The 24,553-nt window shown below is 48.1% G+C and overlaps 1 protein-coding gene across 3 annotated transcripts in view; it reads left to right on the top strand.

The window, feature by feature from the left end:
• Positions 1 to 24,553, top strand: part of LOC110513917 — a 97,660-nt gene that overhangs the window by 46,062 nt on the left and 27,045 nt on the right. For all 3 annotated transcript variants that reach the window (XM_036951305.1, XM_036951304.1, XM_036951303.1), the window contains exons 3-6: positions 5,022 to 5,163; positions 6,346 to 6,515; positions 9,016 to 9,194; positions 13,364 to 13,517. In XM_036951305.1, the coding sequence (XP_036807200.1) occupies positions 5,022 to 5,163; positions 6,346 to 6,515; positions 9,016 to 9,194; positions 13,364 to 13,517 (645 nt within the window). The remainder of the gene's footprint in view (positions 1 to 5,021; positions 5,164 to 6,345; positions 6,516 to 9,015; positions 9,195 to 13,363; positions 13,518 to 24,553) is intronic.

Genomic DNA, 24,553 nt, shown 5'->3' with positions numbered 1-24,553 from the left:
ACAATCAGTATATTGCACAAATCTGGCCTTTATGGAAGAGTGGCAAGAAGAAAGCCATTTCTTAAAGATATCCATAAAAAGTGTCGTTTAAAGTTTGCCACAAGCCACCTGGGAGACACACCAAACATGTGGAAGAAGGTGCTCTGGTCAGATGAAACCAAAAGTTAACTTTTTGCCAACAATGCAAAACGTTATGTTTGGCGTAAAAGCAACACAGCTCATCACCCTGAACACACCATCCCCACTGTCAACCATGGTGGTGGCAGCATCATGGTTTGGGCCTGCTTTTCTTCAGCAGGGACAGGGAAGATGGTTAAGATTGATGGGAAGATGGATGGAGCCAAATACAGGACCATTCTGGAAGAAAACCTGATGGAGTCTGCAAAAGACCTGAGACTGGGACGGAGATTTGTCTTCCAACAAGACAATGATCCAAAACATAAAGCAAAATCTACAATGGAATGGTTCAAAAATAAACATATCCAGGTGTTAGAATGGCCAAGTCAAAGTCCAGACCTGAATCCAATCGAGAATCTGTGGAAAGAACTGAAAACTGCTGTTCACAAATGCTCTCCATCCAACCTCACTAAGCTCGAGTTGTTTTGCAAGGAGGAATGGGAAAAAATGTCAGTCTCTCGATGTGCAAAACTGATAGAGACATACCCCAAGCGACTTACAGCTGAAATCGCAGCAAAAGGTGGCGCTACAAAGTATTAACTTAAGGGGGCTGAATAATTTTGCACGCCCAATTTTTCAGTTTTTGATTTGTTAAAAATTTTTGAGATATCCAATAAATGTCGTTCCACTTCATGATTGTGTCCCACTTGTTGTTGATTCTTCACAAAAAAATACAGTTTTATATCTTTATGTTTGAAGCCTGAAATGTGGCAAAAGGTCGCAAAGTTCAAGGGGGCCGAATACTTTCGCAAGGCACTGTATATGCCTGTCACATGTAGTCTATAAGGCCAGTTTCCAGAGTGGTCCTGTTTTCCTGGTAGGATTTGTGATTCAGAAAAAATCCATTGACAAGGTTCTTTGCTTTTGTTTAATTTGCTGACTGACTGAGATTACTGGTCCATTAAGAAGTACAGTATGTAGTAATACTTCTCAGTGGACCAGTAATCTCAGTCAGTCATTAGACAATGGGTAGGTCAAGGCCTGTTCTCTCTAGTGACCTGTGTTTGTGTGTGTGTGTGTGTATGTGTGTGTGTGTGTGTGTGTGTGTGTGTGTGTGTGTGTGTGTGTGTGTGTGTGTGTGTGTGTGTGTGTGTGTGTGTGTGTGTATTTACGTGCGTGCGTGTGTGTGACAGTCAGTCTGTCACTACCATACTGCCTCAGAAATACTGTATTTCCTGACATGGGAAATACATAGAACATTAACTGTCAATTGAACAGCCTTATTCAAGACGGTCATGTTTATTAGCCTTATAAAACTTGTCATGGTGTAATAGCCTCATAACATAACATGGGTTAATCATTAAAGCAAAAGGTACTGTCTATACAATGTTTAAATCATAAGTGTCCACGTCACTGTAAGTTACATAATGTTCTTCTTCAGGGAAATAAATGGATTTAAACAGTAACTGTTTGTTCCAGTCAGCCTGAGTGTCACTGTTGGAGATGTAATCCTTCTCACGAGGTCCTGCTGTTTGATTTGGGGTTCAGTTCAGTTTCCTACCAGCTGCTGCTCTCAACAAGAGTCGTAAGACCAACCTGTATATTAGCTTCAACTTGTTTTTGGTGCAACTAGACCCCCCCTTCAGTGTGTGTGCTATGCTTTTGTTTGTTTTCAAACATATGAGATCTCTGTTTCGAGTTCAATGACATAAGAAGAAAATAACTTCACAAAACACTTGTGTTCAAACTTCCTTAGTTTGTATCACATGGGGTTGTTCCCGCATCGCCATCCAGACAAACTCACCTCACCCTTTGTGAGCTTCTATACTGGTTAACGGTTTAACCGTTTTTAGCGTTCACCCAAATGTCATGAACCTGGATTTGAGTTTCCCTGACAACCAGGGCACCTGAGAGGCCCGGTGAAATGTTAAGAGGCTGATGTTTTATAATATGGATTATTTTGATAGCTGAATGATTTTGGCATGTATTTCTTCATGTTTATAAATTGTTGAGCCGTGTATTCAAACTAAGCTTGATGCCCTCAATCTCACACAAATTATCAATGAACCTACCAGGTACAACCCCAAATCAGTAAACACGGGCACCCTCATAGATGTCATCCTAACTAATTCGCCCTCCAAAAACACCTCTGCTGTTTTCAATCAAGATCTCAGCGATCACTGCCTCATTGCCTGCATCCGTAATGGGTCTGCGACCAAACGACCACCCCTCATCACCGTCAAACGCTCCCTGAAACACTTCTGCGAGCAGGCCTTTCTAATCGACCTGGCCGGTGTATCCTGGAATGACATTGACCTCATCCCATCAGTAGATGATGCCTGGCTATTCTTTAAAAGTGCCTTCCCCACCATTTTAAATAAGCATGCCCCTCTCAAAAATTTTAGAACTAGGAATAGATGTAGTCCTTGGTTCACGCCAGACCTGTCTGCCCTTGACCAGCACAAAAACATCCTGTGGCGTTCTGCATTTGCATCGAATAGCCCCCGTGATATGCAACTTTTCAGGGAAGTTAGGAACAAATATACACAGGCAGTTAGAAAAGTTAAGGCAAGCTTTTTCAAACAGAAATATGGATCCTGTAGTACTAACTCAAAAACGTTCTGGGACACTGTAAAGTCCATGGAGAATAAGAGCACCTCCTCCCAGCTGCCCACTGCTCTGAGGCTAGGCTGTCACCACCGATAAATCCACTATAATTGAGAATTTCAATAAGCATTTCTCTACGGCTGGCCATGCTTTCCACATGGCTAACCCTACCCAGGTCAACTGCCCGGCACCCTCCACAGCACCCCGCCAAAGCCACCACCATTTCTCCTTTACCCAAATCCAGATAGCCGATGTTCTGAAAGAGCTGCAAAATCTGGACCCCTACAAATCAGCCGGGCTAGACAATCTGGACGCTCTCTTTCTAAAATGATCTGCCGAAATTGTTGCAACCCCTATTACTAGCCTATTCAACCTCTCTTTCGTATCGTCTGAGATTCCCAAAGATTGGAAAGCTGCCGCGGTCATCCCCCTCTTCAAAGGGGGTGACACTCTAGACCCAAACTGCTACAGACCTATATCTATCCTACCCTGTCTTTCTAAGGTCTTCGAAAGCCAAGTTAACAAACAGATAACTGACCATTTCGAATCCCAGCATACCTTCTCCGCTATGCAATCTGGTTTCAGAGCTGGTCATTGATGCACCTCAGCCAAGCTCAAGGTTCTGAACGACATCATAACCGCCATCGATAAGAGACATTACTGTGCAGCCGTATTCATCGACCTGGCCAAGGCTTTCGACTCTGTCAATCACAACATTCTTATTGGCAGACTCGACAGACTTGGTTTCTCAAATGATAGCCTCGCCTGGTTTACCAACTACTTCTCTGATAGAGTTCAGTGTGTCAAATCGGAGGGCCTGTTGTCTGGACCTCTGACAGTCTCTATGGGTGTGCCATAGGGTTCAATTCTCGGGCCGACTCTCTTTTCTGTATACATCAATGATGTTGCTCTTGCTGCTGGTGATTCTCTGATCTACCTCTACGCAGACGACACCATTCTGTATACTTCTGGCCCCTCCTTGGACACTGTGTTAACTAACCTCCAGACGAGCTTCAATGCCATACAACTCTCCTTCCGTGGCCTCCAACTGCTCTTAAACGCAAGTAAAACTAAATGCATGCTTTTCAATCGATCGCTGCCCGCACCTGCTCGCCCGTCCAGCATCACTACTCTGGACGGCTCTGACTTAGAATACGTGGACAACTACAAATACCTGAGTGTCTGGTTAGACTGTAAACTCTCCTTCCAGACCAACATTAAGCATCTCCAATCCAAATTAAATCTAGAATCGGCTTCCTATATCGCAACAAAGCATCCTTCACTCATGCTGCCAAACATACTCTCGTAAAACTGACCATCCTACCGATCCTCGACTTCGGTGATGTCATCTATAAAATAGCCTCCAACACTCTACTCAACAAACTGGATGCAGTCTATCACAGTGCCATCCGTTTTGTCACCAAAGCCCCATACACTACCAACCATTGCGACCTGTACTCTCTCGTTGGTTGGCCCTCGCTTCATACTCGTCGCCAAACCCACTGGCTACAGGTTATCTACAAGTCTCTGCTAGGTAAAGCCCCGCCTTATCTCAGCTCACTGGTCACCATAGCAGCACCCACTCGTAGCACGCGCTCCAGCAGGTATATCTCACTGGTCACCCCCAAAGCCAATTCCTCCTTTGGTCATCTTTCCTTCCAGTTCTCTGCTGCCCATGACTGGAACGAATTGCAAAATCTCTGAAACTGGAGACTCACATCTCCCTCACTAGCTTTAAGCACCAGCTGTCAGAGCAGTTTACAGATCACTGCACCTGTACTTAGCCTATCTGTAAACAGCCCATCTTTCTACCTACCTCATCCCCATACTGGTATTTATTTATTTATTTATTTTGCTCCTTTGCACCCCAGTATCTCTACCTGCACATTCATCTTCTGCCGATCTACCATTCCAGTGTTTAATTGCTATATTGTAATTACTTCGCCACCATGGCCTATTTATTTCCTTAACTTACCTCATTTGCACTCACTGTATACAGACTTTTTGTTTTATTTTGTTCTACTGTATTATTGACTGAATGTTTTGTTTATTCCATCTGTAACTCTGTGTTGTTGTATGTGTTGAATTGCTACGCTTTATCTTGGCCAGGTCGCAGTTGCAAATGAGAACTTGTTCTCAACTGGCCTACCTGGTTAAATAAAGGTGAAATAAAAATTTTAAAAAATTCACTAAAAAAGTGCATAGAAAAATATATCAGTCTGTTAGAAAAAGCCGACAGTGAATGCAGATATCCATAGAGACTGTTAGAGTCATTAACCTCTCGTTTTATCCCCCAGGTGCTGTTGCCGTGACGACCCGGCCCCACATCTACTACTGCCGCTCGCCCAACATGGAGGTCTTCACCTGCTGGTGGCATCCCCTTGACAACAACTCAGAGAGTGACGACAACATCACCTACAGCCTCACCTACTCCTTAGAGTACGTACTATTACTGTACAATGCATTTGTATTCAGACCCCTTGATCCACATTTTATTAAGTTACAGCCTTATTCTAAAATGGATTACATTTGTAAAAATCCTGCTCAATCTACGCACAATACCCCATATTGACAAAGTGAAAACACAGCTACTTTCAGGTCTCTCCAGAGATGTTAGATCTGGGTCAGGTCCGGGATCTGGCTGGGCCTCTAAAGGACATTCAGAGATTTATCCCCAAAGCCACTCCTGCATTGTGCTTAGGGTCGTTGTCTTGTTGGAAGGTGAACCTTTGCCCCGGTTTGAGGTCCTGAGTGCTCTGGAGCAGGTTTTCGTCAAGGATCTCTCTGTACTTTGCTCTGTTCATCTTTCCCTCAATCCTGACTTGTCTCCCAGTCGCTGCCGCTGAAAAACATCCCCGCAGCATGATGCTGCCACCACCATGCTTCACCGTAGGAGTGATGCCAGGTTTCCTCCAGACGTGACGCATGGCATTCAGGCCAAAGAGTTCAATCTTGGTTTCATCAGACCAGAGAATCTAGTTTCTTATGGTCTGAGAGTCCTTTAGGTGCCTTTTGGCAAACTCCAAGCAGGCTGTCATGTGCCTTTTACTGTGGAGTGACTTCCGTCTGTCCACTCTACCATAAAGGCCTGATTGGTGGAGTGCTGCAGAGATGGTTGTCCTTCTGGAAGGTTCTCCCATCTCCACAGAGGAACTCTGGAACTCATTCAGAGTAACCATTGGGTTCTTGGTCACCTCCCAGACCAAGGCCCTTCTCCCCCGATTGCTCAGTTTGGCTGGGCGGTCAGCTCTAGAAAAGGTCTTTGTGGTTCCATACTTCTTCCATTTCAGAACGATGGAGGCCACTGTGTTCTTGGGGACCTTCATTGCTGCATAAATGTTTTGGTACCCTTCCCCAGATCTGTGCCTCGACGCAATCCTGTCTCGAAGCTCGACCTTATATCAACAGGTGGTAGAGGATAAAATCCTGCATTCGTTAAAAAACGCCTTGAAATACTCCAAGATTCATTTTTAATTTCAAGGCTTTTTCCACAGTAAATGTAGGTATTTTCATTCTATCACATCGTGTAGTAACAATGTAACCGAAGAGTCCGTCTTCATTAAAATAAATTAGTTGAGTTGAATTGAATTGACCATATCATTCCTTTGTTGTTTGTTACAGAAAGGGGCCGAGGCGTGAGTGTCCAGACTATGTAACGGGCGGCCCCAACAGTTGTCACTTTGACAGCGGCCACACATCCATCTGGACCACATACTGCATGAACGTGATGGCCAGGACCTCCCACGGAGTGTTCAGCTCCAAGGACCACTGTCTGGAAGTGGCTGATATAGGTACAGGGAGATATAAATCACTGTCTGGGTGTGGCTGATGATATAGGTACAGGGAGATATAAATCACTGTCTGGGTGTGGCTGATGATATAGGTACAGGGTGATATAGTTCACTGTCTGGGTGTGGCTGATGATATAGGTACAGGGAGATACAGTTCACTGTCTGGGTGTGGCTGATGATATAGGTACAGGGTTATATAGTTCACTGTCTGGATGTGGATGATATAGGTACAGGGTGATATAGTTCACTGTCTGGATGTGGCTGATATAGGTACAGGGTGATATAGACCCCTGTCTGGATGTGGATGATATAGGTACAGGGTGATATAGACCACTGTCTGGATGTGGCTGATATAGGAACAGGGTGATATAGACCACTGTCTGGATGGGGATGATATAGGTACAGGGTGATATAGACCAGTGGTTCCCAAACTGGGTCAAATTTGGGTAGTACATCATCAGTTCCTCTTATCATGTTCGTCAATACATAACTTAGAGAGCTATTCAGAAATGTCCAGCTCAACTAGCCCATGTTAGCTCAAGTTTATTTATATGTTTTTTAGCCCATAGATATTGTTGTATGTTTTTAGTCACTCAGATATAACATGAATACACATTAGACATGGCAAAATGAATACAATTGCAATACAATTAGCTTTAAACTGCTAAATGTTCTTTGCACCCCATGACAAAATGTGTAGAATTACAGAAACCTGCAACATTCTCTCCACCAACAAGAAGGGTGTGAACAGTTTCTGTCATGAACAGAGCTTGTGCCCATAGAAATAGATGTGGAGGGGGGGGGGGGGGGGGGGGGGGTGGGGCAGGCTGTTCCCCAATGCTGGAATGGGGGAACGGTTTGGGAACCCCTGATATGGACCACCTGGGGGCTCCACTCAGTCTGGAACGGCATCCTGCTGCCGAGATCAAAAACCATCTGGCTAGTGATTTCTCTTGCCCCCCCACCCCAAAAGAAGAAAACTGTCAAATCAGCAGCAATTCAGCTAAAATTGAGTTTAATTTAGGAAATCTGCTCCCAAGTATTTACACAAATAAAGAAATAGAAATATGTGATGTTGTCTCAATGTAATCAAGGTATGAAATTACTATTCTTTTCAAATACGATCTCTTTTGGGGCTTAGTTGTGGTCAATTTGCAGTGTACAAATTATTATCATTATTTTCCAGCCCCCCAACCATTAGCTCCAACAAAAGTCACCCTGTAGCTGAATCAAGTTGCCCTAGATAGTGTGCTACGTTTGACCAGAACCTAAGGGGAATTGGGTGCTATTTCAGTACACTATAGTATATGGAATAGGGTGCTATTTCAGTACACTATATTATATGGAATAGGGTTCTATTTCAGTACACTATAGTATATGGAATAGGGTGCTATTTCAGTACACTATATTATATGGAATTGGGTGCTATTTCAGTACACTATAGTATATGGAATAGGGTGCTATTTCAGTACACTATAGTATATGGAATAGGGTGCTATTTCAGTACACTATATTATATGGAATAGGGTTCTATTTCAGTACACTATATTATATGGAATAGGGTGCTATTTCAGTACACTATATTATATGGAATTGGGTGCTATTTCAGTACACTATATTATATGGAATAGGGTTCTATTTCAGTACACTATATTATATGGAATAGGGTGCTATTTCAGTACACTATATTATATGGAATTGGGTGCTATTTCAGTACACTATAGTATATGGAATAGGGTGCTATTTCAGTACACTATAGTATATGGAATAGGGTGCTATTTCGGCTCAACCTATGACTGTTGTGTTAACCCACTGTTGTGTCTGATATTTGTGATGTCTCTTCCTGTGTGTCTGGCGTCGGCCACGCCTCCTCTCCCTGTTTGTGTGACGTCTGCTCCTCCTCATTTCAACCCATTCTGTCCCTCTTACTTCTCCATCAGTGAGTGCACTCCCAAAGTCGATGGAAAGAGCACCCTGATTTGTGTGTGTGTGTGTGTGTGTGTTTGTGTACACGTGCATGTGAATGTTCAATACTCTATGCACATTGCAAACAGTCACCACTCATGTCTACATTGTGCTTCCGTATACACAGAGAATAGTAACGCATGTGAAGGAAAATAGAAGGGTTCCTCTCCAGGCTCTAGGCTTTTTCTCACGGTAACAATAGAGATGTGTCATTCAGAACCTATCCAGCTTCCCCTTCTTACTCTGAAACCCCTTCCAACTGGCCTTTCTCCATGTTCATTATAAAAGATAACCCCATTCACGTACCATTACCTCAGCATGTTGCTTATTGTCTCTGTTGTCCCTCCACATCCTGTTTGCTGTTCATTGTGTATTCTCCCCTCCCCCTGACTGCCAGCCTAGGTATTTTCCTTTCACCATCCTCCTATCTCATTGTTTCTCTATTTACGTTCTAGCTCTTCTTCTCTCCCTGTGAAGCATACAACCATAACAAGCCCACACCATGCAGTTTTCTTGTCTGTCTGTCTGTCTGCAGTGGAGACAGAGGCTCCGGTTAACTTGACCTACACCCTGTTGAACGAGACGGAGGAGGAAGCTGGCCGCACCGCCATGGTGTCCTGGGTTTACCCCAATCCCTCCCACATCCAGTACGGTTGGATCATCCTGGTCTTCGAGCTGCAGTACCGACGCATCGCCGAGCCCAACAACTGGAAGGTAGAGAGAGAGAGAGAGTTTTTAAAAAAAAATTTTTTTATAAAACCTTTATTTTTTTTCTCAATTGTTAACATAAATAATGACACACTGCCTTTTCAGAAATGAAACAACAAATGTAATTCCTAAACAAAAATAAATACATAACATATACATTCAACTTATTTCATCAGCAAAAAATAATTTCCCCTCCTCTACAAAACAAAGCGCTCCTTCGTAGGCCCACTTCTCCTCAAATAATAGGAGATCTTTTACAGCTGAAAAGAACTCAAAATCTACTTTTATTCTTGCTTTCACTAATCCTTTAAAAACACATCTTACCATATCCCGTTTCTATCTTATGTTTCCTACTCAGAAAAATTGACATCTTAGCTTGTCCCAAAATAAAATTTAACATTTGACATTTTCTTTTCTGTTGTTTACTATATTGAAACCCCAAAATAAAAACAGTGTTATTGAAAAACTCCCCTACAGCTTTAAACAAAGATTCCAGCATTTCCAATAGAGGTTTTATCCTCTCACACTCCATAAAGCAGTGAAAAATGGTTTCTCTTATATTACAAAAAGGACATCCATCTCTAACATCTGAGTTAATAACAGATACAAAAGCATTAACTACAATGATGCCATGTAAAACCCTCCATTGCATATCACCAGTACCCTTTTGTAACGGTGGCTTGTACAGTGCTCTCCATGCTGGCTTTACCTTGTCATCAATGCCCAATTTTACCCTCCATGGAGTGTCTTTTCTATTTTTCAATGTATCTTTATTCAACACCTTGACACACCCCCTATACAAGTCCTTCCCATTCAACTCATCCAAACCCACCTCCTCCAACCCTCTCAAATCCAGCAATAACGCCTTTCTTTCTGACTCTGGGATATTTGGTGTAATCCCTAGTCTTGGAAATGAGACGTCTTCATCTTGTACCTTCTTCTTGTGGCTACTAAGCATTCCCCATTCTTCCGCTGACAGAGCCTTCCTGCAGCTCCCCAGCATTTGTCCGACAATCCTTTCCGACCTCATCCCCAAATGTTCTGCCACCCGTCTTCCATCCATTTAGGCGGGCCCAGCCATGGCCATTAACTGTTTTAAGGTTATGATTTTCCCCTTCACCAGAATCTTGGAGAAATGTGAAACAGCTGCAGTTGTACAATCCAGTCCTGCCCCATACAGCCAATGCACTGACTCCGCTGAAGTTCGTCTGGACACCTTCATTATGCTCCACACTCTGAGAAGGCCTCTATAAAACGGAGGTACTCCCTCCCTAGAAATCTGGCTACTATCAACCAGAAATAAAGCCTTCTTTAAACCTAATCCTCCAACCCGCTGTAATACAAGACCTGCCACCCCTCTCCACACCACATTTTCCGGTCCATAAAGCAACCTTTGAATAAACTGAAACCGGAAAGCAGCAGCCCTACTAGCAAGATGTACAAGACCTTGTCCCCCCTCCTCTTTTGACAAATACAAAACACTTTGTGGAACCCAGTGATACTTATCCCAAAAGAAATCCACAATAATTGCCTGTATCTTAGCCAGAAGGCCAGATGGTGGTTCTAAAACTGACAACCGATGCCACAGTGCAGAGGCAATCACATTGTTAACTATAATAGTGCGCTCGTATATGACATACGAGATAGTAACCTTACGCCATCTCCTCATCCTCCCTTCCACCATTTCAACCACCCCACTCCAATTTTTTTCCATTGTCCCCTCATCTCATAGGTACACTCCAAGATACTTAAAACCTCCCTTACACCATTCTAGCCCCCCTGGCAAAGCCATTATCCCTCCAGACCATTCTCCAATCTGTAAAGCACAACTCTTTTCCCAATTTACCTTTGCAGAGGATATTCCCCTAAAACGATCAACCATTAGACTCAAGCTATCCACCTCCGCTTGATTTTTCACTAACACAACTACATCATCAGCATAGGCTGAGAGACGAATAGGAGGAATATCCTCTGAAAAGTACACCCCTGCAATGCGACTTCTAATGCTATTTAGTAGTGGCTCTATAGCAATGGCATATAACATTCCTGACAAAGAACATCTCTTTCTACCTCTCCCTCTCTCTCTCTCCCCCCCCCCCTCTCTCTCTCTCTCTTTCCCCCTCTCTCTCTCTCTCTCTCCCTCTCTCTCTCTCTCTCTCTTTCCCCCTCTCTCTCTCTTTTTCCCCCCCTCTCTCTCTCTCTCTCTCTCTCTTTCTCCCTCTCTCTCTTTCTACCTCTCTCTCTCTCTCTTTCTACCTCTCTCTCTCTCTCTCTCTCTTTCTACCTCTCTCTCTCTCTCTCTCTCTCTCCCTTTCTACCTCTCTCTCTCTCTCTCTTTCTACCTCTCCCCCTCTCTCTCTTTCTACCTCTCCCTCTCTCTTTCCCCCTCTCTCTTTCCCACATCCCTGCTTGACGACTCACTCCCAGCATGCACTCCGACGAGAGAGAGAGAGAGAGAGAGAGAGAGAGAGAGAGAGAGAGAGAGGGAAAGAGGGAGAGAGAGGGGGGGAAAGAGAGAGAGAGAGGGGGAAAGAGAGAGAGGGGGAAAGAGAGAGAGAGGAGGAAAGAGAGAGAGAGAGAAAGAGAGAGAGAGAGGGAGAAAGAGAGAGAGAGAGGGAGAAAGAGAGAGAGAGAGAGGGGGGGAAAGAGAGAGAGAGATGGGGAAAGAGAGAGAGAGAGAGAGGGGGAAAGAGAGAGAGGGAGAAAGAGAGAGAGGGAGAGAGAGGGGGAAAGAGAGAGAGAGGAGGAAAGAGAGAGAGAGAGGGGGGGGGGAAGAGAGAGAGAGGGGGGGAAAGAGAGAGAGAGAGGGGGAAAGAGAGAGAGAGAGAGAGATGGGAAAGAGAGAGAGAGAGAGAGAGAAGGGGAAAGAGAGAGAGAGAGAGAGAGGGGGAAAGAGAGAGGGAGAGGTAGAAAGAGAGAGAGAGGGGGAGAGGTAGAAAGAGAGAGAGAGAGAGAGAGAGAGAGAGGTAGAAAGAGAGAGAGAGAGAGGTAGAAAGAGAGAGATGGAGAAAGAGAGAGAGGGGGGGAAAGAGAGAGAGAGGGGGAAAGAGAGAGAGAGGGGTAGAGGGCTAAAGAGAGCGGGGGAAAGAGAGAGAGAGAGCTAGAGGGGGAAAGAGAGAGAGAGAGGTAGAGGGGGAAAGAGAGAGAGGTAGAGGGGGAAAGAGAGCAGTGGAATGAGAGAGAGAGCGGTGGAATGAGAGAGAGGTAGAGGGGGAAAGAGAGCGGGGAATGAGAGAGAGAGAGAGGTAGAGGGGGAAAGAGAGCGGGGGAATGAGAGAGAGAGGTAGAGGGCTAAAGAGAGCGGGGGAATGAGAGAGAGAGAAGTAGAGGGGGAAAGAGAGCAGGGGAAAGAGAGAGAGAGGTAGAGGGGGAAAGAGAGCAGGGGAAAGAGAGAGAGAGAGAGAGAGAGAGAGAGGTAGAGGGGGAAAGACAGCGGGGGAAAGAGGGAGAGAGAGAGGAAGAGGGGGAAAGAGAGCGGGGGAAGGAGAGAGAGAGAGAGAGAGAGAGGTAGAGGGGGAAAGACAGCAGGGGAAAGAGAGAGAGAGAGAGGTGGGGGGGAAAGAGAGCGGGGGAAAGAGAGAGAGAGAGAGGGGTAGAGGGGGACAGAGAGAGAGGGAGGGGTGTAGGTGCAGTGTTTATCAACACCATTTGAGGGTGTTAAGCGTGTGATGTGGGAAGCATGTCATGTCCTTGATTGATTCTTTAAGAGGAAGATGTGCTTATTTCACAGTTAAACCGGGAGTTTGTCTGTTACCCACGTTACGACCGATGATCCTGCCTCTTTGTCAGATGAGAGAAGAGAAAGAACAGAAACAAACAGAAACGCAGCAGCTCTCTATGGCTTCATGGTTTAGTCTGGCTGAACGGTGAAACATCTTTTTTTAAACAGTACCATATTATTTCAACAGTATCGGATTTTTAAACTGTCACTTTAACCAGTATCACACTACTCATCACCTTCTGTCACCTCTATCCCGTGTAGCTCATTTGGTATAGCATGGTGCTTGCAACGCCAGGGTTGTGGGTTTGATTCCCATGGGGGACCAGTATGAAAAATGTATGAAAATGTATGTACTCACTACTGTAAATTGCTCTGGATAAGAGCATCTGCTAAATGATGGATGTGTACTGTAACTGCTACTGACAGCTCACTATCACCCCCTGTGTGTCTGCAGGTGAAGGGCTTGCTGAGAAAGCCTTGTCTGGAGCTGCTGGATCTGCCGGTAGGAGAGTACATTGTCAGGGTGAGATGCCGTTCCCGCAACAACGGCCTCTGGAGCAAGTGGAGCACCCCTGTCCTACTCTGTGTCCCAGTCAAATCTACCCCCGGTAGGGACTCTTAACTGTCTGATGATTCAGTTACAGTCAACTCCTAATCTGAAGCATTAGGCTATAACATAACAAAATGTGGAAAAGGGGTCTGAATACTTTCTGAATGCACTGTTCGTGTGCCTCAAACACTGCCAAGCGCCTATGAATAGGAAACTGCCAATGTCATATCTATCTAAAGTACAGCACAGTGTCTGTACTGTTATATATGTCATGTACTGTCATGTTGTATTGTCTCTGTCCTTTCCCTTCACCCTGTCTCCCTCTGCTGGTCGTTGTTATGTTACCTTTTCTCCCCCTCTTTTCCCCAGCTGTGCCCTGTCTCCTCCTAACTACCTCGTCACCCCGTTCCCCACCTGTTCCCTTTTTCCCTCTGATTAGGTCCCTATATCTGTCTCTGTTTCTGCTCCTGTCCTTGTCGGATTCTTGTTTGTTTGTTTGTGTGTCTCATGCCTGAACCAGACTATCATCGTGTGTGCTGCAACCTTGTCCTGTCCTGTCGGAATCTACCTGTCCATCTGAGCCCACGTATGTTCGTCATTAAAGTACTCTGTTTGTTAATTCGCTTTTGGGTCCTCATTCACGCACCATAACAGAAGAATCCGACCAAGAATGGACCCAGCGACTTCGGATCCTCTCCACTCAGCCGTCGAGATCCAGGGAGCGATGCTAGGCAGACACAAGCAGGAATTGTCTGCTGCTCGACATGCCGTTGAGACCCTGGCCACCCAAGTCTCCAACCTCACAGAACAGGTTCACCATCTCCGCCTCGATCCACCGGCCACTTCCAGGGCTTTCGAATCTCCGGAGCCCAGAATCAATAACCCGCCGTGTTACTCTGGGGAGCCCACTGAATGCCGCTCGTTCCTCACCCAGTGTGATATTGTGTTTTCTCTCCAGCCCAACACTTACTCCAGGAGCACTGCTCGTGTCGCCTACGTCATATCTCTCCTTATTGGACGGGCTCGTGAGTGGGGCACGGCAATCTGGGAGGCAAGGGCTGAGTGTATTAACCAGTATCAAGACTTTAAGGAGGAGATGATACGGGTTTTTGATCGATCTGTTTTTGGGGAGGAGGCTTCCAGGGCCCTGTCTTCCCTATGTCAAGGCAATCGATCCATAACAGACTACTCTATTGAGTTTCACACTCTTGCTGTCTCCAGTGGCTGGAACGAGCCGGCCTTGCTCGCTCGTCTTCTGGAGGGTTTCCGCGCAGAGGTAAAGGATGAGATTCTCTCCCGGGAGGTTCCTTCCAGCGTGGATTCCTTGATTGAACTCGCTATTCGCATTGAGCGACGGGTTGATCTTCGTCACCGAGCTCGTGGAAAGGAGCTCGCGCTCTCCGTCGCCTCCCTCTCCGCATCACTACCATCTTCCTCTGCCGGCTCGGGTGCTGAGACCATGCGGCTGGGAGGTATCCGCATCTCGACTAAGGAGAGGGAACGGAGAATCACCAACCGCCTCTGTCTCTATTGCGGTTCCGCTGGTCATTTTGCCACTTCATGTCCAGTAAAAGGCCAGAGCTCGTCAGTAAGCGGAGGGCTACTGGTGAGCGCTACTACTCCTGTCTCTCCTTCAAGATCCTGCACTACCTTGTCGGTCCATCTACGCTGGACCGGTTCGTCAGCTTCCTGCAGTGCCTTAATAGACTCTGGGGCGGAGGGCTGTTTTATGGACGAGACCTGGGCTCGGGAACATGACATTCCTCTCAGACAGTTAAGGGAGTCCACAGCCTTGTTCGCCCTGGATGGTAGTCCTCTCCCCAGGATTCAGCGTGAGACGCTACCTTTAACCCTCACTGTTTCTGGTAATCATAGTGAAACCATTTCTTTTTTAATTTTTCGTTCACCTTTTACACCTGTTGTTTTGGGCCATCCCTGGCTAGTTTGTCATAATCCTTCCATTAATTGGTCTAGTAATTCTATCCTCTCCTGGAACGTCTCTTGTCATGTGAAATGTTTAATGTCTGCTATCCCTCCTGTTTCCTCTGTCTCTTCTTCACAGGAGGAGCCTGGTGATTTGACAGGGGTGCCGGAGGAATATCACGATCTGCGCACGGTGTTCAGTCGGTCCAGGGCCACCTCTCTTCCTCCACACCGGTCGTATGATTGTAGTATTGATCTCCTTCCGGGAACCACCCCCCCCCGGGGTAGACTATACTCTCTGTCGGCTCCCGAACGTAAGGCTCTCGAAGATTATTTGTCTGTAGCTCTTGACGCCGGTACCATAGTCCCCTCCTCCTCTCCCGCCGGAGCGGGGTTTTTTTTTGTCAAGAAGAAGGACGGGTCTCTGCGCCCCTGCATAGATTATCGAGGGCTGAATGACATAACAGTGAAGAATCGTTATCCGCTTCCTCTTATGTCTTCAGCCTTCGAGATCCTGCAGGGAGCCAGGTTTTTCACTAAGTTGGACCTTCGTAACGCTTACCATCTCGTGCGCATCAGGGAGGGGGACGAGTGGAAGACGGCGTTTAACACTCCGTTAGGGCACTTTGAATACCGGGTTCTTCCTTTCGGCCTCGCTAACGCTCCAGCTGTCTTTCAGGCATTAGTCAATGATGTCCTGAGAGACATGCTGAACATCTTTGTTTTCGTTTACCTTGACGATATCCTGATTTTTTCACCGTCACTCCAGGTTCATGTTCAGCACGTTCGACGTGTCCTCCAGCGCCTTTTAGAGAATTGTCTTTTCGTGAAGGCTGAGAAGTGCACTTTTCATGCCTCCTCCGTCACATTTCTCGGTTCTGTTATTTCCGCTGAAGGCATTAAGATGGATCCCGCTAAGGTCCAAGCTGTCATTGATTGGCCCGTCCCTAAGTCACGCGTCGAGCTGCAGCGCTTTCTCGGCTTCGCGAACTTCTATCGTCGTTTCATCCGTAATTTCGGTCAGGTGGCAGCTCCTCTCACAGCCCTTACTTCTGTCAAGACGTGCTTTAAGTGGTCCGTTTCCGCCCAGGGAGCTTTTGATCTCCTCAAGAATCGTTTTACATCCGCTCCTATCCTTGTTACACCTGACGTCTCTAGACAGTTCGTTGTCGAGGTTGACGCGTCAGAGGTGGGAGTGGGAGCCATCCTTTCTCAGCGCTCCCTCTCTGACGACAAGGTCCACCCATGCGCGTATTTTTCTCATCGCCTGTCGCCGTCGGAACGTAACTATGATGTGGGTAACCGCGAACTGCTCGCCATCCGGTTAGCCCTAGGCGAATGGCGACAGTGGTTGGAGGGGGCGACCGTTCCTTTTGTCGTTTGGACTGACCATAGGAACCTTGAGTACATCCGTTCTGCCAAACGACTTAATGCGCGTCAGGCGCGTTGGGCGCTGTTTTTCGCTCGTTTCGAGTTCGTGATTTCTTATCGTCCGGGCTCTAAGAACACCAAGCCTGATGCTTTGTCTCGTCTCTTCAGTTCTTCAGTAGCCTCCACTGATCCCGAGGGGATTCTCCCTGAGGGGCGTGTTGTCGGGTTGACTGTCTGGGGAATTGAGAGGCAGGTAAAGCAAGCACTCACTCAAACTCCGTCGCCGCGCGCTTGTCCTAGGAACCTTCTTTTCGTTCCCGTTCCTACTCGTCTGGCCGTTCTTCAGTGGGCTCACTCTGCCAAGTTAGCCGGCCACCCTGGCGTTCGGGGTACGCTTGCTTCCATTCGCCAGCGTTTCTGGTGGCCCACCCGGGAGCATGACACGCGTCGTTTCGTGGCTGCTTGTTCGGTCTGCGCGCAGACTAAGTCCGGTAACTCTCCTCCTGCCGGCCGTCTCAGGCCGCTTCCTATTCCCTCTCGACCGTGGTCTCACATCGCCTTAGATTTTGTCACCGGACTGCCTTCGTCAGCGGGGAAGACTGTTATTCTTACGGTTGTCGATAGGTTCTCTAAGGCGGCTCATTTCATTCCCCTTGCTAAGCTTCCTTCTGCTAAAGAGACGGCACAAATCATCATCGAGAATGTTTTCAGAATTCATGGCCTTCCGTCAGACGTCGTTTCGGACAGAGGTCCGCAATTCACGTCTCAATTTTGGAGGGAGTTTTGCCGTTTGATTGGGGCTTCCGTCAGTCTCTCTTCCGGCTTTCACCCCCAGTCTAACGGTCAAGCAGAACGGGCCAATCAGACTATTGGTCGCATCTTACGCAGTCTTTCTTTTCGCAACCCTGCGTCTTGGTCAGAACAGCTCCCCTGGGCAGAATACGCCCACAACTCGCTTCCTTCGTCTGCGACCGGGCTATCTCCTTTTCAGAGTAGCCTCGGGTACCAGCCTCCGTTGTTCTCATCTCAGTTCGCCGAGTCCAGCGTCCCCTCCGCTCAGGCTTTTGTCCAACGTTGCGAGCGCACCTGGAAGAGGGTCAGGTCTGCACTTTGCCGTTATAGGGCGCAGACTGTGAGAGCTGCTAATAAGCGTAGAACGAAGAGCCCTAGATATTGTCGCGGTCAGAGAGTTTGGCTCTCCACTCAGAACCTTCCCCTTAAGACGGCTTCTCGCAAGTTGACCCCGCGGTTCATTGGTCCATTCCGTATCTCTCAGGTCATTAATCCTGTCGCAGTGCGACTTCTTCTTCCGCGATATCTTCGTCGCGTCCACCCGGTCTTCCATGTCTCCTGTGTTAAGCCCGCTCTTCGCGCCCCCGCTCGTCTTCCCCCCCCCCCCCCCCATCCTTGTCGAGGGCGCACCTATCTACAGGGTCCGTAAAATCTTGGACATGCGTCCTCGGGGCCGTGGTCATCAGTACCTAGTTGACTGGGAGGGGTACGGTCCTGAGGAGAGGAGTTGGGTTCCCTCTCGGGACGTGCTGGACCGTGCGCTGATTGATGATTTCCTCCGTTGCCGCCAGGTTTCCTCCTCGAGTGCGCCAGGAGGCGCTCGGTGAGTGGGGGGGTACTGTCATGTACTGTCATGTTGTCTTGTCTCTGTCCTTTCCCTTCACCCTGTCTCCCTCTGCTGGTCGTTGTTATGTTACCTTTTCTCCCCCTCTTTTCCCCAGCTGTGCCCTGTCTCCTCCTAACTACCTCGTCACCCCGTTCCCCACCTGTTCCCTTTTTCCCTCTGATTAGGTCCCTATATCTGTCTCTGTTTCTGCTCCTGTCCTTGTCGGATTCTTGTTTGTTTGTTTGTGTGTCTCATGCCTGAACCAGACTATCATCGTGTGTGCTGCAACCTTGTCCTGTCCTGTCGGAATCTACCTGTCCATCTGAGCCCACGTATGTTCGTCATTAAAGTACTCTGTTTGTTAATTCGCTTTTGGGTCCTCATTCACGCACCATAACAATATATGCCTGTCACATGTAGTCTATAAGGCCAGTTTCCAGAGTGGTCCTGTTTTCCTGGTAGGATTTGTGATTTGCTGACTGACTGAGATTACTGGTCCATTAAGAAGTACAGTATGTAGTAATACTTCTCAGTGGACCAGTAATCTCAGTCAGTCATTAGACAATGGGTAGGTCAAGGCCTGTTCTCTCTAGTGACCTCACCTCATTATAAGTCTCTCAACAGATGTTACCTGGATGCACCTCCACCGCAGGGAGCGTGTGTGTGTGTGTGTGTGTGTGTGTGTGTGTGTGTGTGTGTGTGTGTGTATTTACGTGCGTGCGTGTGTGTGACAGTCAGTCTGTCACTACCATACTGCCTCAGAAATACTGTATTTCCTGACATTGGAAATACATAGAACATTAACTGTCAATTGAACAGCCTTATTCAAGACGGTCATGTTTATTAGCCTTATAAAACTTGTCATGGTGTAATAGCCTCATAACATTGTCATGTATTGTCATGTTGTGTGTTTCTGTCCTTTCCCTTCACCCTGTCTCCCTCTGCTGTTCGTTGTTAGGTTACCTTTTCTCCCCCTCTTTCCCCCAGCTGTGCCTTGTCTCCTCCTAACTACCCATTCACCCCGTTTCCCACCTGTTCCCTTTTTCCCTCTGATTAGGTCCCTATATCTCTCTCTGTTTTTGTTCCTGTCCTTGTCGGATTCTTGTTTGTTGTGTTTCATGCCTGAACCAGACTATCGTCATGTTTGCTGTAACCTTGTCCTGTCCTGTCGGAATCTGCCGGTCTATCTGAGCCTACCTATGTTTGGTTATTAAAGAAGCTCTGTTTAAGTTAGTTCGCTTTTGGGTCCTCATTCACTCACCGTAACAGAAGAATCCGACCAAGAATGGACCCAGCGACTTCGGATCCTCTCCACTCAGCCGTCGAGATCCAGGGAGCGATGCTAGGCAGACACGAGCAGGAATTGTCTGCTGCTCGACATGCCGTTGAGACCCTGGCCACCCAAGTCTCCAACCTCACAGAACAGGTTCACCATCTCCGCCTCGATCCACCGGCCACTTCCAGGGCTTTCGAATCTCCGGAGCCCAGAATCAATAACCCGCCGTGTTACTCTGGGGAGCCCACTGAATGCCGCTCGTTCCTCACCCAGTGTGATATTGTGTTTTCTCTCCAGCCCAACACTTACGCCAGGAGCACTGCTCGTGTCGCCTACGTCATATCTCTCCTTACTGGACGGGCTCGTGAGTGGGGCACGGCAATCTGGGAGGCAAGGGCTGAGTGTACTAACCAGTATCAGGACTTTAAGGAGGAGATGATACGGGTTTTTGATCGATCTGTTTTTGGGGAGGAGGCTTCCAGGGCCCTGTCTTCCCTATGTCAAGGCAATCGATCCATAACAGACTACTCTATTGAGTTTCGCACTCTTGCTGCCTCCAGTGGCTGGAACGAGCCGGCTTTGCTCGCTCGTCTTCTGGAGGGTCTCCGCGCAGAGGTAAAGGATGAGATTCTCTCCCGGGAGGTTCCTTCCAGCGTGGATTCCTTGATTGAACTCGCTATTCGCATTGAGCGACGGGTTGATCTTCGTCACCGAGCTCGTGGAAAGGAGCTCGCGTTCTCCGTTGCCCCCCTCTCCGCATCACTACCATCTTCCTCTGCCGGCTCGGGAGCTGAGCCTATGCAGCTGGGAGGTATCCGCGTCTCGACTAAGGAGAGGGAACGGAGAATCACCAACCGCCTCTGTCTCTATTGCGGTTCTGCTGGTCATTTTGTCACTTCATGTCCAGTAAAAGCCAGAGCTCATCAGTAAGCGGAGGGCTACTGGTGAGCGCTACTACTCCTGTCTCTCCTTCAAGATCCTGCACTACCTTGTCGGTCCATCTACGCTGGACCGGTTCGTCAGCTTCCTGCAGTGCCTTAATAGACTCTGGGGCGGAGGGCTGTTTTATGGACGAGACCTGGGCTCGGGAACATGACATTCCTCTCAGACAGTTAAGGGAGTCCACGGCCTTGTTCGCCCTGGATGGTAGTCCTCTCCCCAGGATTCAGCGTGAGACGCTACCTTTAACCCTCACTGTTTCTGGTAATCATAGCGAAACCATTTCTTTTTTGATTTTTCGTTCACCTTTTACACCTGTTGTTTTGGGCCATCCCTGGCTAGTTTGTCATAATCCTTCCATTAATTGGTCTAGTAATTCTATCCTCTCCTGGAACGTCTCTTGTCATGTGAAATGTTTAATGTCTGCTATCCCTCCTGTTTCCTCTGTCTCTTCTTCACAGGAGGAGCCTGGTGATTTGACAGGGGTGCCGGAGGAATATCACGATCTGCGCACGGTGTTCAGTCGGTCCAGGGCCACCTCTCTTCCTCCACACCGGTCGTATGATTGTAGTATTGATCTCCTTCCGGGAACCACTCCCCCCCGGGGTAGACTATACTCTCTGTCGGCTCCCGAACGTAAGGCTCTCGAGGATTATTTGTCTGTAGCTCTTGACGCCGGTACCATAGTCCCCTCCTCCTCTCCCGCCGGAGCGGGGTTTTTTTTTTGTCAAGAAGAAGGACGGGTCTCTGCGCCCCTGCATAGATTATCGAGGGCTGAATGACATAACAGTTAAGAATCGTTATCCGCTTCCTCTTATGTCTTCAGCCTTCGAGATCCTGCAGGGAGCCAGGTTTTTCACTAAGTTGGACCTTCGTAACGCTTACCATCTCGTGCGCATCAGGGAGGGGGATGAGTGGAAGACGGCGTTTAACACTCCGTTAGGGCACTTTGAATACCGGGTTCTTCCTTTCGGCCTCGCTAACGCTCCAGCTGTCTTTCAGGCATTAGTCAATGATGTCCTGAGAGACATGCTGAACATCTTTGTTTTCGTTTACCTTGACGATATCCTGATTTTTTCACCGTCACTCCAGATTCATGTTCAGCACGTTCGACGTGTCCTCCAGCGCCTTTTAGAGAATTGTCTTTTTGTGAAGGCTGAGAAGTGCACTTTTCATGCCTCCTCCGTCACATTTCTCGGTTCTGTTATTTCCGCTGAAGGCATTAAGATGGATCCCGCTAAGGTCCAAGCTGTCATTGATTGGCCCGCCCCTAAGTCACGCGTCGAGCTGCAGCGCTTTCTCGGCTTCGCGAACTTCTATCGTCGTTTCATCCGTAATTTCGGTCAGGTGGCAGCTCCTCTCACAGCCCTTACTTCTGTCAAGACGTGCTTTAAGTGGTCCGTTTCCGCCCAGGGAGCTTTTGATCTCCTCAAGAATCGTTTTACATCCGCTCCTATCCTTGTTACACCTGACGTCTCTAGACAGTTCGTTGTCGAGGTTGACGCGTCAGAGGTGGGCGTGGGAGCCATTCTTTCTCAGCGCTCCCTCTCTGACGACAAGGTCCACCCATGCGCGTATTTTTCTCATCGCCTGTCGCCGTCGGAACGTAACTATGATGTGGGAAACCGCGAACTGCTCGCCATCCGGTTAGCCCTAGGCGAATGGCGACAGTGGTTGGAGGGGGCGACCGTTCCTTTTGTCGTTTGGACTGACCATAGGAACCTTGAGTACATCCGTTCTGCCAAACGACTTAATGCGCGTCAGGCGCGTTGGGCGCTGTTTTTCGCTCGTTTCGAGTTCGTGATTTCTTATCGTCCGGGCTCTAAGAACACCAAGCCTGATGCTTTATCTCGTCTCTTCAGTTCTTCAGTAGCCTCCACTGACCCCGAGGGGATTCTCCCTGAGGGGCGTGTTGTCGGGTTGACTGTCTGGGGAATTGAGAGGCAGGTAAAGCAAGCGCTCACTCACACTCCGTCGCCGCGCGCTTGTCCTAGGAACCTTCTTTTCGTTCCCGTTCCTACTCGTCTGGCCGTTCTTCAGTGGGCTCACTCTGCCAAGTTAGCCGGCCACCCTGGCGTTCGGGGTACGCTTGCTTCCATTCGCCAGCGTTTTTGGTGGCCCACCCGGGAGCATGACACGCGTCGTTTCGTGGCTGCTTGTTCGGTCTGCGCGCAGACTAAGTCCGGTAACTCCCCTCCTGCCGGCCGTCTCAGGCCGCTTCCTATTCCCTCTCGACCGTGGTCTCACATCGCCTTAGATTTTGTCACCGGACTGCCTTCGTCAGCGGGGAAGACTGTTATTCTTACGGTTGTCGATAGGTTCTCTAAGGCGGCTCATTTCATTCCCCTTGCTAAGCTTCCTTCTGCTAAAGAGACGGCACAAATCATCATCGAGAATGTTTTCAGAATTCATGGCCTTCCGTCAGACGTCGTTTCGGACAGAGGTCCGCAATTCACGTCTCAATTTTGGAGGGAGTTTTGCCGTTTGATTGGGGCTTCCGTCAGTCTCTCTTCCGGCTTTCACCCCCAGTCTAACGGTCAAGCAGAACGGGCCAATCAGACTATTGGTCGCATCTTACGCAGTCTTTCTTTTCGCAACCCTGCGTCTTGGTCAGAACAGCTCCCCTGGGCAGAATACGCCCACAACTCGCTTCCTTCGTCTGCGACCGGGCTATCTCCTTTTCAGAGTAGCCTCGGGTACCAGCCTCCGCTGTTCTCATCTCAGTTCGCCGAGTCCAGCGTCCCCTCCGCTCAGGCTTTTGTCCAACGTTGCGAGCGCACCTGGAAGAGGGTCAGGTCTGCACTTTGCCGTTATAGGACGCAGACTGTGAGGGCTGCTAATAAGCGTAGAACTAAGAGTCCTAGATATTGTCGCGGTCAGAGAGTTTGGCTCTCCACTCAGAACCTTCCCCTTAAGACGGCTTCTCGCAAGTTGACCCCGCGGTTCATTGGTCCGTTCCGTATTTCTCGGGTCATTAATCCTGTCGCAGTTCGACTTCTTCTTCCGCGATACCTTCGTCGCGTCCACCCGGTCTTCCATGTCTCCTGTATTAAGCCCGTTCTTCGCGCCCCCGCTCGTCTTCCCCCCCCCCCCATCCTTGTCGAGGGCGCACCCATCTACAGGGTCCGCAGGATTTTGGACATGCGTCCTCGGGGCCGTGGTCACCAGTACCTCGTTGATTGGGAGGGGTACGGTCCTGAGGAGAGGAGTTGGGTTCCCTCTCGGGACGTGCTGGACCGTGCGCTGATCGAGGATTTCCTCCGTTGCCGCCAGGTTTCCTCCTCGAGTGCGCCAGGAGGCGCTCGGTGAGTGGGGGGGGTACTGTCATGTATTGTCATGTTGTGTGTTTCTGTCCTTTCCCTTCACCCTGTCTCCCTCTGCTGGTCGTTGTTAGGTTACCTTTTCTCCCCCTCTTTCCCCCAGCTGTGCCTTGTCTCCTCCTAACTACCCATTCACCCCGTTTCCCACCTGTTCCCTTTTTCCCTCTGATTAGGTCCCTATATCTCTCTCTGTTTTTGTTCCTGTCCTTGTCGGATTATTGTTTGTTGTGTTTCATGCCTGAACCAGACTATCGTCATGTTTGCTGTAACCTTGTCCTGTCCTGTCGGAATCTGCCGGTCTATCTGAGCCTACCTATGTTTGGTTATTAAAGAAGCTCTGTTTAAGTTAGTTCGCTTTTGGGTCCTCATTCACTCACCGTAACAAACATAACATGGGTTAATCATTAAAGCAAAAGGTACTGTCTATACAATGTTTAAATCATAAGTGTCCACGTCACTGTAAGTTACATAATGTGCTTCTTCAGGGAAATAAATGGATTTAAACAGTAACTGTTTGTTCCAGTCAGCCTGAGTGTCACTGTTGGAGATGTAATCCTTCTCACGAGGTCCTGCTGTTTGATTTGGGGTTCAGTTCAGTTTCCTACCAGCTGCTGCTCTCAAAAAGAGTCGTAAGACCAACCTGGTTA

This window comes from Oncorhynchus mykiss, chromosome 18 (assembly GCF_013265735.2).
Source record: "Oncorhynchus mykiss isolate Arlee chromosome 18, USDA_OmykA_1.1, whole genome shotgun sequence".
Taxonomy (NCBI): domain Eukaryota; kingdom Metazoa; phylum Chordata; class Actinopteri; order Salmoniformes; family Salmonidae; genus Oncorhynchus; species Oncorhynchus mykiss.
This window is presented reverse-complemented; position numbering and strand designations above follow the sequence as displayed.